This window comes from Telmatherina bonti, assembly GCF_933228915.1.
Source record: "Telmatherina bonti genome assembly, chromosome: 1".
In the NCBI taxonomy this organism is placed as follows: domain Eukaryota; kingdom Metazoa; phylum Chordata; class Actinopteri; order Atheriniformes; family Telmatherinidae; genus Telmatherina; species Telmatherina bonti.
In genome coordinates this window covers 23,327,935-23,343,012 of record NC_136619.1, presented here as the reverse complement: position 1 = coordinate 23,343,012, position 15,078 = coordinate 23,327,935, and the positions used below count along the sequence as shown (strand labels likewise).

Genomic DNA, 15,078 nt, shown 5'->3' with positions numbered 1-15,078 from the left:
CCACTATGTTATGAGGTCCATATTAATGTGTCAAGACTGCTGCTGTGAAATCAAGTTATCAGAATAAAAATTTACTGAGTCATCCTCTCCTGATCATCAATGAATATCCGCTTTGTTTTCTTCTCACTACCTTGTCTAACCATCTGTATATTTGTATATCACAGATGAGCAACCACAGCTCTGACCCTGAAGAGGACATATGAGGGGAACTATGAGGAAACGTCAAAGATTTGGATTGAGTACCAAGCATGGAGGAAGAGAACATAAACCTGAAATCCACACCAGAGGCTGGGCATATCAAATGACATAGAACATTCAGTTGTATCATATCAACCTGTTTTTATGTTACCCAGTAACACTGATGCAGCTTTACTTTTAAACCAAGTACATATACATACATGCATCTGACTGACAATATTTACTCAGTTTGACCTGAGAAAACTAACAGGAAACTAATTTAAGCATCAAATTTTACACATGATGAAAGTATTGCTGATGCTTCACATACTGCTGCTTAGTCAAGAGCCTTCCTCATCATTTCCTGACATACATGTAACCACCTTTTGGCTGCATATTGCCTTTGGTTGCAGTGAGAATGCTAAAAATGCTACAATGAGTCACTTCATTTTTTAACGTCTGTATTCTTAATGTAGTTTACAGACTTGTTAGGAAAAGGTTTAGGGTTGTACCTTACTAACTCACTGGCTGCCAAAGACATCTGCTGGCAACCAGTGAGTTGAGCGTTAAAAGTAATTTAAGATGAGGTACAACATGTATTTTGTTAGCTTTAGCATTACAGGTACTTGCCCAAGAACAGAAAAATACCATGATTAGATGTTAACACACACAGTAAAATATATTTGACTGCAACACCAGTATAACAAAGATCCTACAGTTGTTAGATTACCCCCCTGGGAATTCCTGCACGTCCAAAATGAGGATGTGAAGATCTCTTGAGCATTTACAACAAACTGCTCATGGCTCCTGACCAAGCTTTAGTTTGTGATGAGCTGAGGGGGAGGACAAGTCCATAAAGTGTGTAAACTGTAACTTAAAGTCCCGGTGGCTTGTAGAGTATAAGTTTCCTCTGTGTTTCTGCATGTGTCATGCAAAAACACATGCTACAGGAGTTGAAAACTCAAGTCAGCCTCACTGACCTGAGCAGAACAACATTTTTTCAAATTTACTGAAATTCATTATTAATTGTTTTGTTTGGCTACCATTGACAGCAATGTATCCTAAATGTTAGATGAGCAATTACTTTTTCAGGAAGTGACTAAATTCTATATTACCATTAAAATACAACATCTTTTTAATCATTGGTGGGTCAGATTCTGAGAATCATTTTCACACATGATGCAAGACCTATGAAATCCATTAAGAATTGATCTTTATTTCATGGGAACTTTGAATGTTATTTATTTTCAATGTATTATTATATTTGGAACATATAAGAATCCTCTTATACTTTGAAAAGTGCGCCTCCTTAAAGGCGATCTCTCAAGGAGGGTTTTTTTTTATTTGTTTCTTTCTTTGTAGAGTTTATTTGGTATATCATTTAGGAGCGGAAACTGTTTTTTGTTTTTAAGGATAAGTATGAATGGCCACTTATACCTTTTCAACCTGTCAAAGATGAAACGAGTGTAAACGCAAAATGTCACAACTCTCTTCCTCTATGTTTTTGTCACTGTATAATGTGCAGAGGTCCAGGTCAGTGTGTAATATTGTGTATTATTGTAAACTTTATTGTAATTGTTTAGCTGTCTAATTTTAATCTTGATTTAGGATTGTTCATGTGTTCATTTTCTAAAAGAAAAATAATGATGCTGATATATAGTTCATATGGTGTTACATGTTTCTGTTTGCATTGTTGCGATACGCCAAGTGAAAATACTCATTGTCTCTGCAGTAAAAGTATTTTCATATTGAGCATAAACGAAGCTCATAGTGGTGTGTTTTTATTTTTAAGGCCAGGAAAGCCTTTTAAAAATATAAGTTATTGCTTTAGTTTAGAAACTAAACTTTTTTTTATAACCTAAATAAAAATAAGACAGACTGGTGAGGTTATGCATTGCAATGGACTCCACGTCCCTGCAACCTTTAATTGGACTAAGCAGTTAAGGAAATGAATGAATCTCACAACAACAAAGGGCTTTTTTTTTCCAAGTTCTCGGATAAACTGAGTCTGTTGAGATCTCTGTGAACTTCCTGAACCTGTACAAAATAATATTTGTGTGTGTTTATCGATTGTTTTGTTAATGTGAATCTGTACAAGATACAACAATCAGTCTTAGACTGAAACATCTCTCACCTAAAACCATTTGCCTGATTACAAATCTAACTCTACAGTAACATTATTGCTGTACTGACCAGAGTTTGACTCTTTGAAAAAAAAAAATCAAAGTAATCTTAATGGTCAGTGTTGCTGTTTTCAGCAGTTTACATCATCTTGCTGATTCATTATTCGGACTCAAAATCTGAGTTGTTTTATGCAAGACTAAACAAAGTAGTGATTCCACCTGCAGTTTCTCCACCACCAGCTGTCTGTTTGGAAAGCCAGCTACACTCGAGAAATAAATCATTGCAAATGGGACAAATCATTTGAGCTAATGAATCCATGCAGGAAAAAGTAGCTTCCAAAAATTTTACAATAAATTTACTTATTGACTTAGGAGTGTGTAAATATGAAGACAACCATAGGGATTTAATTTGCTCAGTTAGGCAAACACCAATAAAGATGTTTTAAGGGACATTCTGCCACCATCAAGGCTATTTCGGTTGGACCAATAATGTATGCCAGCAGGTGCTAAGAGTTTTATTACATGAGCATAATATGGGTATCTGTTACTACTTTTGACACTTCTAAATTTTCTCAATTCTAAACTTTTATTTCTGCGCATGTCTCACATTTTAAACTGTTCTAGAAATAATCTTGGAGTCAAACACTCTTAAACTAGACTATTTTAAAAGAGAATGATCTTATTAGTTTTAATTTAATTAAAAAATTAAAAATTAAAGCTGATCTTCACAAGGCGCAGCTCAGGGTAACCAACTCTGATCACAATAAGTTCAAAGTGCTGAAAGCAAAGGAACTAAAGCAAATTTTGCACAACTGGCTTACTGTTGACAGAAAAGATAAGCACATGCAAACTGCAAGTAATACTGAATAGGACAGTGTGCTGAACTTCACGTGGGTAAAATGAGTAAAAATCTGATTTTGTTAAACAAACCATAAAATTGCATTTCTTGGTATGGCTGCAGACCTAGTTTTAGGTTTATTCACCAGTGAAAATGAGTGCATTCAGGCTGCAGCAACTGAAGGGTCATATTTTGTCTGAAAATAAGGTAAGTGGAAAGCTTTTAAATGAGAGATAAAGACTGATTTTTTTTTTTTTTTTTTTTTTTAACTGGGATAATTTATCTTTTTAAATACTTTTTAATAATCATTTTGCATATAGACTATTTGATGAACATTTAAAAAGTGTGTATTTGAGAATATAAACTCGTGTGCCCAGTGTTTACATTTACCATTTTACAGTTAAGTTACAGGCATTTATGTTATGTCAGTTAACTATCTAAAGAATTTACGTATTAAATTACAATTTGTTCAAGTTTGCATTTTTTTTCAGTTTCCACTATTAATAGCTGTCTGAGAACATTGTAAATTTGCATTAAGAAGATATAATTCTTTTTTCTTTTTTTTTTATCTTAAGTGTCTTCCTAAATACTGCATTTCATTTTAATCTACCCCTTTTTGAGGTACAGAAGTCCCCCCCACATGGCAAACCAATAATGTTTCTTGATTCTCTAAGCTTTAAAATTGACATGTAATATCAAAATACTTCACTGCGCCAAAGAAATAAACAGATAGAAATAAAAATGTAAAATAAACAGATACTAAAGACTTTTAGCCATAATGGGGTCTGTGTTCCTGGACCTTTATAGATAAGCCAGTATGGAAAATGCTTTAAATGTTACAGACACATTTGGTTACTCCAAATTAAAGCTGATCAATCGTAAGCCTTGTTCTTTTGTTCTGTAGATCACAACTATGTCGGGCTCACCCAGTCCCCTGACTACCCACGTGCTGAACACTGCAATGGGGGTTCCAGGGTCAAACGTCTCCTTAAAACTTTATCGGCAAGACCTCTCCACTAGTGTCTGGCAATTGATAACCACTGGGTAAAAACCTTCCCAAATACAGAATGATACAAGAATTTAAGCTGGTTATGTAAAATCTGTTTACATTCACATATCTTTAAACGTGTGTTTTCTTACCAGAGTTACAAACAATGATGGGCGGTGCCCAGGACTGATCACACCACAACTGTTTACATCTGGTGTGTACAAAATGCATTTTGAGACCGCTCAATACTGGGCAAGTATGGGAGAGACATCCTTTTACCCCTATGTTGAGGTGAGAAAAGGCCAAAAATTGCTAGCTTTTATTCTTAGCTGTACTCATTTATTTGCCTTGTTGGTGTCACATTTTTGCAACTAATTCAGCAGCTTTGTTTCCAAGTTTTAAACATTAGGAGCACACAATGCTGTGAAAAGCCTTGACAATCTGTCCTGTCGTGACTGATTTCTCTGTTTTTGACATTTTGTTGCAGATTGTCTTCACAATAAATGACCCAGGCCAAAAGTACCATATTCCACTGCTGCTGAGTCGGTTCTCTTACAGTACATACAGAGGGAGCTAAATACCAAGTGTGGGAAATTTCTTTCCTCCAATAACAGTAGCATCCCACCAAGGTTATTCATGACGGCATACAGTGGAGTAAACAGAAGAATACTTGGATATTTACCCAAGTGAACTTAGCAAAATGATATTACAAGGGTGAAGTTGATTAAATGAGTTGAGTATCATGATAAAAAATATTGTACCTACATTAAATAGTTATTACACACTCATGTGGGTTCTCAGTTTTTGGCTTTACTGGTTTTACTATTGTAGTATTCTTTTTCTTATTATCAAATCAAATCAAAGATACTTTATTCATCCCTGAGGAGAAATTCAAAGTTTATTGATGCCCTTGTATGTTTGAACTTTGTATTTGAACAATCACTGGTTTATATACATACATACACCACACACACACACACACATATATATATATATATATATAAATATATATACATATACATATATATATACATATATATATATATATATATATATATATATATATATATATATATATATATATATATATATATATATATACACTGCTCAAACAAATAAAGGGAACACTTAAACAACACAATGTACCTCCAAGTCAACCACACTTCTGTGAAATCGAACTGTCCATTTAGGAAGCAACACTGATTGACATTCAGTTCCACATGCAGTTGTGCAAATGGAATAGAGAACAGGTGGAAATTATAGACAATTGGTAAGACACACCCAATAAAGGAGTGGTTCTGCAGATGGTGACCACAGACCACTTCTCAGTTCTGATGCTTTCTGGCTGATAGTTTGGTCACTTTTGAATGCTGGCGGTGCTTTCACTCTAGTGGTAGCATGAGACGGAGTCTACAACCCACACAAGTAGCTCAGGTAGTGCAGCTCATCCAGGATGGCACATCAATGCGAGCTGTGGCAAAAAGGTTTGCTGTGTCTGTCAGTGTAGTGTCCAGAGCATGGACGCGCTACCAGGAGACAGGCCAGTACATCAGGAGACGTGGAGGAGGCTGTGGGAGGGCAACAACCCAGCAGCAGGACCGCTACCTCCTTCTTTGTGCAAGGAGGAACAGGAGGAGCACTGCCAGAGCCCTGCAAAATGAGCTCCAGCAGGCCACAAATGTGCATGTGTCTGCTCAAACAGTCAGAAACAGACTCCATGAGGGTGGTATGAGGGCCCGACGTCCACAGGGGGGGGGGTTGTGCTTACAGCCCAACACCGTACAGGACGTTTGGTATTTGCCAGAGAACACCAAGATTGGCAAATTAACCACTGGCGCCCTGTGCTTGTCACAGATGAAAGCAGGTTCACACTGAGCACATGTGACAGGCGTGACAGAGTCTACAGACCTCATGGAGAACGTTCTGCTGCCTGCAACATCCTCCAGCATGACCGGTTTGGCAGTGGGTCAGTAATGGTGTGGAGTGGCATTTCTTTGGAGGGCCACACAGCCCTCCATGTGCTCACCAGAAGTAGCTTAACTGCCATTAGGTACCAAGATGACATCCTCAAACCCCTTGTGGCACCATATGCTGGTGCGATTGACCCTGGGTTCCTCCTAATGCAAGACAATGCTCGACCTCATGTGGCCGGAGTGTGTCAGCAATTCCTGCAACACGAAGGCATTGATGTTGTGGACTGGCCTGCCAGTTCCACAGACCTGAATCCAAATGAGCACATCTAGGACATTATGTCTATACATACATATATATATATATATATATATATATATATATATATATATATATATATATATATATATATATATATATATATATATATATATATATATATATATATATATATATTATAAACTGCTTAACTCGGTGTTCGATTACTCTTCCCTGAGCGTTGGATTGTTTTTTTTTTTAACCTCGCTATTGATTACTCTTCCCTGACTGAGCTTCGTAGGGCCTTGTTACAGCTTGGAGTGTGGAGAGCATTTTTGTACGATATTCTGCCCCAGTTTTGATCTTAAGGTGTACACTACAGAAATAAACTATGGCAGACGACGAATTAGAGGCGATAAGACGGCAACGAATGGCGGAGTTGCAGGCAAAGCAAGCGGTAAGGACTAAACATGAGCTGGGAAGCGTGTCTGCGGCCCCCTTGTAAGGAGATACTGATATTAGTATGCTGTTAGCTAGTGTAGCTAAGTCAAACATTTAAACTACTGTACTTTACCTGTCAATAAAGTGATAGACTATACTAATCACTTGCTAGATCCATGCACCAATTAAGCGAAAACTAATGTTTTTATCAAAAGGAAATAGAAAATAATAATAGCAGAATGATCGAAAGCAGTACCCATTTACTAGCTCTGCGTACAGCTCAGCGCACACCCCTCTGACAGCGTTTCTAAAACTGAATGAGTTATAAAAATAACTCTTTTCTGCTCTAAAGCATGATAAATGGAAACTAGCAGTGGAATGGTGAGTTCAGATTTGTTTTGGGGATTACATATTTTATGTTATTTTTCTCCAAAAGAATACTTGGTATAATGGTATGAAAGCAATGTGTTATATTTATTTTGTTACAGACTCATGTATGCCAAATCAGTCAGAGAGAGCTGAAAAGTCATATTTTTCTTGTTACAGTGACCTCATTTATACTTATAGTATGACACAAATATATTACATAGCCTGAGGACATTCGTTTTTAATCTCTCCTAAGACGAGATACTATTCATTGTATTTATTTCTTAAACTTTTATGTTTATAGTATAGTAAGATCAAATCAGATTTGGTTCAGTTAATGCTCGCAGTGGTTCTGTGTTTGAAATTGTACAGATAATCCCTGTCCATACAGTCAGTGAAATCCACAGACATTATTGAAACAGTGAATACAGCTCAGCATACAGAAGATGAGATCTTCAAGGGACATTTAAGTTTCACCAAATTTTACCAGATGAGCTTTGTTTTCAATCAAGAGTTATATGTAAACTAACTTAGTTATTGGGTTTGTTCTTATTAACAAGGTTTTGCAATTATCTTTTTTTTTTTAACCATTTGCTAGTATAAGCTTTATCAATATTATATATGAACCCTCCAGTTAGTTGATTTAAATGTGTGACTACTTTCACTTGTATTCTTCCAGGATGCCTCAAATAATCAACAAGGAGAAGAGGCCAAGCAAAGGTGAGATGACTAATTCTTATAAAAAACAATCAACTACGGTAATCTCTTTTGAACCACCATAGTTATTTGTAATATTGATCTCTCTTTACAGAGAAACGGAAATGAGGAACTCGATACTGGCTCAAGTTCTGGACCAGTCAGCCCGTGCAAGATGTAGGTGTGCTCTCAAATTCATACTACTCTAATAAATTGTATATTTTCATTTTTAGAAACAAATGACATTTTCTCAATTTACTTTTCAGTGAGTAATCTTGCATTGGTTAAGCCAGAGAAGGCAAATGCAGTTGAAAACTATCTTATACAAATGGCACGGTTTGGAAAGTTGGGAGGAAAGGTAAGGGGATGGGGGGGTTGTGTAGTTGGGGTTCTTTCAGAATGACAGAACGATCATGGTTTTCTCCTTTTTTTTATTTTTAGATTTCAGAATCAGGCCTGATTGAGATCCTAGAAAAAGTCAGTCAGCAAACAGAGAAAAAGACCACTGTCACAGTAAGTTCCTCTTAAAGGTTTTGCATGAATAGCTGATTTTCATTTAATTGTCCATAATACATGTCTAATGCCCTGTACCTGGCTAACAGTTCAACAGACGAAGAGTGATGGACTCCGATGATGAAGACGATTACTGACTTTGAACACAAGTCCTGGAATGACCCAAGAGTTCAGGAGTAGATATGATGGGAGCCTGAAAGGATGTTTGAGTTGTGCGTTCTTCTTATCAAACTCCTGTGAAAACACAGACGCTTCAGTATGTCTTTGGAGCTGACATGCCAAGATGGAAGAACAAGGACATTTTTTGATATTTTGGCTTATGGTGGGGAGGTGACTACACGGTGTCCAAGAAGGTTTTCTTTTGCAATCTTCTCTCAAGTTGCTACATGTTAGTACAGCTTGTGTCATACCCCTGATAGCTGATGGCACTGTTTGACTCATTTAGTCCTTCACAATAGTTACCGTATTTTTTATTTTTCAGAATGGTTACCATTTCTGTTCTTCAAACATAAGAAGCTAGACAAAATGCAAAACATACTGCAGCAGATGCATTTTATTTAGACTGTTTGTGAATGCTTTCTTTTTTCTTACTCGGGGCTAACATTACATTAGCTTTGGGTGTTGCTCTTGGATATATTCTTTCAATTGACATGCCATTCAAAGGTTTACATAAAAATGGTAAATAAAAGAAGCCTTAAAATCAATTGAGAGTATTTCTAGTGAACCATTTCTATCGTTTATCACATAAATGATTGTTTAGTCCTCTCACAAAGGTTACATGTAAGCTTTTATGTAAGTTGCTGTATGTCCCATTGAGCTGCACAAAAAACTGCAGCATCAATACACAGTAACCTCATTCTCATATAAAAGGTAAACTTAACTTTATTGTTGGATGATGATTTGTTGAAACAATCTTCACAATTTGAATTTCATTTTAGAAACAGTTGATAAATGCCAAATGTATCCTATAACTTTTTAAATAAAAAGTATTGGGAGAAATTTGCTATAAATGTCTTGTTTTTATCTATTTAGTAATTAAGCTGCCACTTGAATGATGGTTGTTATGATCATCATACTTTTCCACGTTAATAGGGTGTATGTGCATTGGCATTACTATGTAGCAGTAAATGATCATCATTTTTGCAAAAGTCGTTTTTTTTTATGCAGTTCATAATATTTTTTCTTACATTTTACAACAAATATTAGAATAGTTGAGGATTTTGTAGCTCTGATTTCATGTTAGACTGGTGGGTCGGTATCGCCCCCACCCCACTTTGACGCGACTGTGGCCAGATGATTTGTCATTGGCTGTTCAGACGGGCTCGACTCTGATTGGCTGTGGAAATAACCACATGTCCACCACCAGCCAATCGGATGAATGTTAATGGAAACGCCAAGGCGGACTTAGCTACACTAACAATGCTTAACATCAGATTACCCGTGGGTTTTAAAGTTTGTGTTGTTAGCACAAGCGTCGGTCTACTACAGGCAGAGGTATGCCAGAAGACAGTATGGACAAGCCATATATAGCTACATGCACTGCTCCTGTGAATATAGCTGTTATTAAATACTGTAAGTATAACCTCGACTCGTGTTTGAATTAGCTTTCTGGTTGGACGAGGGCACAGCGAAAATCCAGTCATGAATACGGATGTGAACTTTCATGGCATGCTGGCCATTAAATGAATGTAAAAGTCATGTTGTGCACAGTGTAAAATGCCTTTATTTTCAGGGGGAAAACGAAATGAAGAATTAATTCTGCCCATTAATTCATCCCTGAGCGTCACATTGCATCAAGACCAGGTATTTTAAGTAAAGTTTCTAAAAGGAAGCAGTCAGCTTCCCTCAGTGTTTTGTGTTTTCTTGCTATTTGAAAACCTGATCGATTTAAGACTAAAGTATGTAAGACAAAGTAAGGTTACTTTGAATAGTTACTTTGGAAAAATAAATATATTCACTTATTGTAACTCATGCTTTGTGGTAAGAAATCATAGCCGTGGAATTAAGTAAAAATGACTTATTCTTGGACAGCAGTACCACACGGTGATGATGATGTACCACAATGCTCAAAATCTGACAATAAACTAGTAATAAAATAACTACTGTATCATTCAGATCTATCTTTCTCTCTCTCTTTTTAGTTGAAAACTACCACAACAGTTGCAACCAGCAGGGCATTTCTGGAAGATCGATTATGGCTCAATGGCAAAGAGGAGGACATCACCCATCCAAGACTCCAGTCTTGTCTGAGAGAAAGTAAGTTTTAATTTTACCCTTTAAATCCATAACAAGAACAGGAATAAAAGTTGATGAAAGTGCAGTTTGTAATACCTTAATTCAATCTTTTGCTGCAGTTCGGCGATTGGCAAGAAAGAGACGTAATGTTGGAGACCCTGATTCGACAGATTTTGCTGGTCTGTCTCATAAAGTCCACATTTGCTCTGTTAACAACTTTCCCACTGCTGCTGGACTTGCCTCATCAGCAGCTGGATTTGCTTGTCTAGGTGAGAGTGTATTTGAGTACATATCTGTAAGCTGTGTAATTGTTTATTACTTAAAATCTGTTTGTTTGTTGTTTTTACTATAAATAGGAAAGGTTCAGTCATATTATGTTGCCTATGTTAATCAGCTCTGAAACAGCAGTGTTGTGTGTTTACTTTGATTAGGTGGAGAAATGTTGTCATAATACAAAATGGTGAAGATGTCTGTAATTTTTGTGCCATTCTCCTTATGTTGGATAATGTTCACCATTTTCTATTATTAATGATACTTCCTTGTCTGCAGTTTATAGCTTAGCTCAAGTGTTTGGTGTGGAAGGAGAGTTGTCTGGGATTGCTCGTCAAGGCTCTGGCAGTGCATGCAGAAGCATGTATGGAGGGTTTGTCCAGTGGATCATGGGAAACAAAGATGATGGGAAAGACAGTCTGGCCCAGCAGGTGGAGCCAGAGACTCATTGGCCTGAACTCAGGATCCTTGTATTGGTGGTAAGTCTGATTGTGTGGGAATGTGTCACCAAAAGAAAATGAATGTCCATATGTGGGTCAGTAATGAACTGTAATATATGTAAATGCAAATAAAGTGTATTTCCTAATGCAAAGATCTAAAATTTGATTCAAAATCATTAAGTTAAATGTGATACCGTTGGATACACTTTTTTTATCAGGCCAGTGCTGAACGGAAGCCAATCGGCAGCACCTCAGGGATGCAAACCAGTGTACAAACAAGCTGTCTACTAAAGGTACTTCATTCAATATCTTATTTTTTGTCAGTATCTTAAAGTTTTACTCAGTATTCATAAGAGGGATGATTATACAGTGTACCATGATAGGCCAGATGTGTTAACACAACAGTTGTGTGCTTTTGCTTTTGTGTAGCACCGGGCTGAGTCTGTCGTCCCAGTTCGGATGGAAGAGATGATAGAAGCTGTGCGAAGAAAGGACTTTTCTGCATTTGCTGAATTAACTATGAAGGACAGCAACCAGTTTCATGCCACCTGCTTTGACACATACCCTCCCATCTTTTACCTCAACGGTGTTTCACAGCAGGTCATCCACTTGGTGCATCGTTACAACAGACATTATGGAGAGACGAGGGTGAGCGACTCTAGTGTCGTTTCTTTGTATAGTTACTACTTCTTAATCTGTTTTGATGTAGTTATTAGCTAATTAATTTAGACTGATGGATTAACATTGTCAAAGACATTTTAAGGATGAAGTACAATCAAAATGTATTATTGAGTAAATGCATGAAATGACTCCACTGATTTATAGAAAATTATTAAAAACTTCTAAAAGTCCATAAGTATTATCAGTTACATAATTTGCTCCTTTTTGCCTAATTTCCACAAAACAAAATTTCTCAGATTTTGTTTTAGAGATGTAAAAGCTGTGAGGTGTTTAAAATTGGTTAAGGAGCATGCATCTCTTCATAGCCTCTTTGCTCTCTCACAGGTTGCCTACAGTTTTGATGCAGGGCCCAATGCCGTGATCTTCACTTTGCAGCAGTATGTTCCAGAGTTTGTCCGAGTGGTTCAGCATTTCTTCCCACCAGACACCAACGGAGAAGAGTATGTTAGCAGAGACCCAATTTACATAGCTATACATTTTTCATTGAAAAGAAATCTGAAGAAGCAAATTAACTTCTCTGATGAATATTAAGTTCAGTTCAGACTACTTTATTAATCAGTTCATTTGTCCTCTAGAGAGTAATTCAGTTTGATGGTCTTAAAGTGGAACTATTATGTGCATTTCAGGCTAATTTATTTTTATTTCTGAGACCATAAGGGCTGGGATTGATCGAGTTATTGTCACAAATCGCTTTATTTACTTCGGACCGACCCTCTCCGTAGGCTGTCAGATCAGCTTGTGGGCAAAACGAGTGGATTGAGACTCTTCTGCATTAAGCCCCGCCTCCCGCCACTGCACTGCATCGGGAGCGCGCACCGCACCTGCTTTCGCCGTCATTGTAACATCTCATAAACAGAAGTATTAGGCTAATATGAACTCAATAAAAAAAACAAAATACAATGTCAACACATAGCATACAGCCCTACATGTTCAAACCTGAATCAGACCCTGAAAATGAAGTGGAAAACAGCAACCCACAGCAACGAATGCAGCAGGATGTTTCTCTTTGGTAAACTCACCAGCCATCGTTGGAAATAACTTTATCTGACGTTTTCCACCCGCCTGATGTATTTGTACATGCCCTTTTTAACCAGTAGAAGGTAACCAATCACCGAACCTTATCCCCCGGGACGTCACAAGGATTTCCAAGTAGAAAAAACTCTCTAAAACGACGTGTTTTTCGTTGCCATGGAAACCGAACAGAGAGCGTGCTGGAACTCAAACTCATACTCAAACATGCGTTTAGGTGATAAAAAAAACAGTGCCGTTCACATGTCTGATGAGGATTCAACACTGTAACACCGTAGAAAGCTCAGAAAACTCCAAATACCATAATAGCACCCCTTTAAAGATCACACAGCAGAACCACCATTTAAAGTAATACATTTTTGTTGACAATCACATAAATAGACAAACAATAAGACAAAACTGACTTGGATTAAATAATCTAGAAATGCTATGGCAGGTGTGGCCATCTGTGAGCGTCACAGATCAGGAAGTGTTGGGAATTTCCGTGCTGCTACACACCTGACTCAAATCAATGGATAATTAGACTAGTGCAGAGTTTGGTGTCAAGCTCTGCACAAACCTGTTTATTAAGCCTAATGTGAGTCAGGTGTGTTGCAGCAGGGAAACTCTTTAACATTTGCATGACTGCAACTCTTGAGGACTGGAGTTTCCCATCCCTGCACTATGGTAAAGAAACACCCAGTCCTGCTCAATGGATCTTGGGGTTCTTCTCTGTGGAGGGTACTGGGAGATTGATCAAAATGAAGTAAAAGCTGTATACAGCCAAATACAGAGAGGTTTGATATTTGGGAATGACTTTGGGAGTTTGCCACTTAACACAACAATGACCTTAAATTGACTATTGACTGTCTTTATATTGTGTGTACAAAGAGCCAATGGCCCAAATCCAGATGTGTAAAGCTTGGAGAAACATACATATAAAGGTCTGAAAAGGTAACTTTAGTGTTTGAACAAGTTGGCATTTGTTGGATGCCAGTTAATAGTTTTAAAGAAATTTTATACATTTTTCTCCATCTCATTGATTGGATGTTGACTCCAGATTGACAAGCCATTAGTATTAAGCCACAGCACTATAAAAAGTGAAAAATTAAAAATGGAAATAAAGACATTACCAGTGATAAACAGCCTCCTACAGAACTGCTGAATTATACTTTTACTAAGATGTGTTTGCTTTCAGTACTTTTGAGTTCTTTTTATCTCCTTATCCCAAGCTTTATTAAAGGTCTTACAGTCAAACGTGCCACTCTTTCTGAGGAGCTGAAACAGAGTATTGGTCTCGAACCCATTCCAAAGGGAATAAATTACATTATCAGTACCAAGGTAAGCACTAAATAAACACCAATAACTAACTAACAGAAACATAGAGGATATGTCTTTTTTTTAACTTATGTGATCTTCTTTTTGTCATATATGCAAGGCAGGACCAGGCCCTCGTGTTGTGGAGGATCCCAGTCAGCACCTGCTGTCACCTGATGGATTACCAAAGAAAACTGTGTGAAGCCCACTGTCCTGCAGAGACAAGCTCCAATGAGTAGTAGCAAAGCCAACTGAGCGGACGATAATTATTAGTTAGGTGTGACTAGATTTTTACAAATCGAGGCAATAACATGTATCTTCCTTACTGATGATACTAGCATATCTAACTGTACTAGTGTGTCTCCTCATCTTGCAATCACTTGCAACACTCAGGTGTTTTTTATTTTAGCGTTGGAGCCAGTGTTGTGCAATGTACACATGAAAATCATTTCAGTGTATGTCACATTGAATTTAAGGACATCCCAACGATCATGACTACTTATAGTCATATACTTACTTATATTTTTCTAATCTTTAAATACAATTTCTGATCAACGGAATGTGATTTAGTTCTGTGGGCTTGTTGCATAAAAAATAATAAATAAATTAATGTGTGGTTTGTCCAATCATTTAATCTCCAGATTCAAGTTCCATTTTATTAAATGAAAATAGCTTTGATATGGCCATTTCAAGATATAAAATGTGGAAAATCTTATTTTAAAAAAAAAAAGTCATTTTAAAACTTGTTTTAAATGCTTTTTTTTTTTTTTTTTAAGTGTATGAAGAAAATAGACCATTGTTTTAAACAGACCAAGC

At 37.0% G+C, this 15,078-nt stretch overlaps 4 protein-coding genes across 4 annotated transcripts in view; all 4 read left to right on the top strand.

Annotated features, from left to right (window-relative positions):
- The window catches only part of LOC306754811 (heterogeneous nuclear ribonucleoprotein C-like), a gene marked incomplete at both ends in the record, with an annotated part of 45,645 nt that extends 45,442 nt beyond the window's left edge, over positions 1 to 203 (top strand). Inside the window, one exon of the mRNA XM_079238899.1 lies at positions 165 to 203. Coding sequence (XP_079095025.1) covers positions 165 to 203 — 39 coding nt within the window. The remainder of the gene's footprint in view (positions 1 to 164) is intronic.
- A 3,088-nt stretch (positions 204 to 3,291) lies between these two features.
- On the top strand, positions 3,292 to 4,703 carry uraha (urate (5-hydroxyiso-) hydrolase a; the record flags this gene model as incomplete). Its single annotated transcript, XM_079238922.1, has 4 exons — positions 3,292 to 3,345; positions 4,043 to 4,182; positions 4,282 to 4,417; positions 4,614 to 4,703. 4 exons carry the CDS (start codon positions 3,292 to 3,294, stop codon positions 4,701 to 4,703), a joined length of 420 nt encoding a protein of 139 aa, XP_079095048.1.
- A 1,885-nt stretch (positions 4,704 to 6,588) lies between these two features.
- Positions 6,589 to 9,291, top strand: pdcd5 (programmed cell death 5). The gene is made up of 6 exons (XM_079238910.1): positions 6,589 to 6,752; positions 7,782 to 7,822; positions 7,914 to 7,975; positions 8,065 to 8,156; positions 8,240 to 8,311; positions 8,401 to 9,291. The coding sequence occupies exons 1-6, from the start codon at positions 6,687 to 6,689 to the stop codon at positions 8,446 to 8,448; spliced, it is 381 nt and encodes a 126-aa protein (XP_079095036.1). The 5' UTR covers positions 6,589 to 6,686; the 3' UTR covers positions 8,449 to 9,291.
- A 454-nt stretch (positions 9,292 to 9,745) lies between these two features.
- On the top strand, positions 9,746 to 14,790 carry mvda (mevalonate (diphospho) decarboxylase a). Its single transcript, XM_079238853.1, has 10 exons — positions 9,746 to 9,883; positions 10,044 to 10,114; positions 10,453 to 10,567; positions 10,666 to 10,815; positions 11,096 to 11,295; positions 11,475 to 11,549; positions 11,686 to 11,904; positions 12,262 to 12,377; positions 14,178 to 14,286; positions 14,384 to 14,790. The coding sequence occupies exons 1-10, from the start codon at positions 9,808 to 9,810 to the stop codon at positions 14,462 to 14,464; spliced, it is 1,212 nt and encodes a 403-aa protein (XP_079094979.1). The 5' UTR covers positions 9,746 to 9,807; the 3' UTR covers positions 14,465 to 14,790.
- The last annotated feature ends 288 nt before the right edge of the window (positions 14,791 to 15,078 follow it).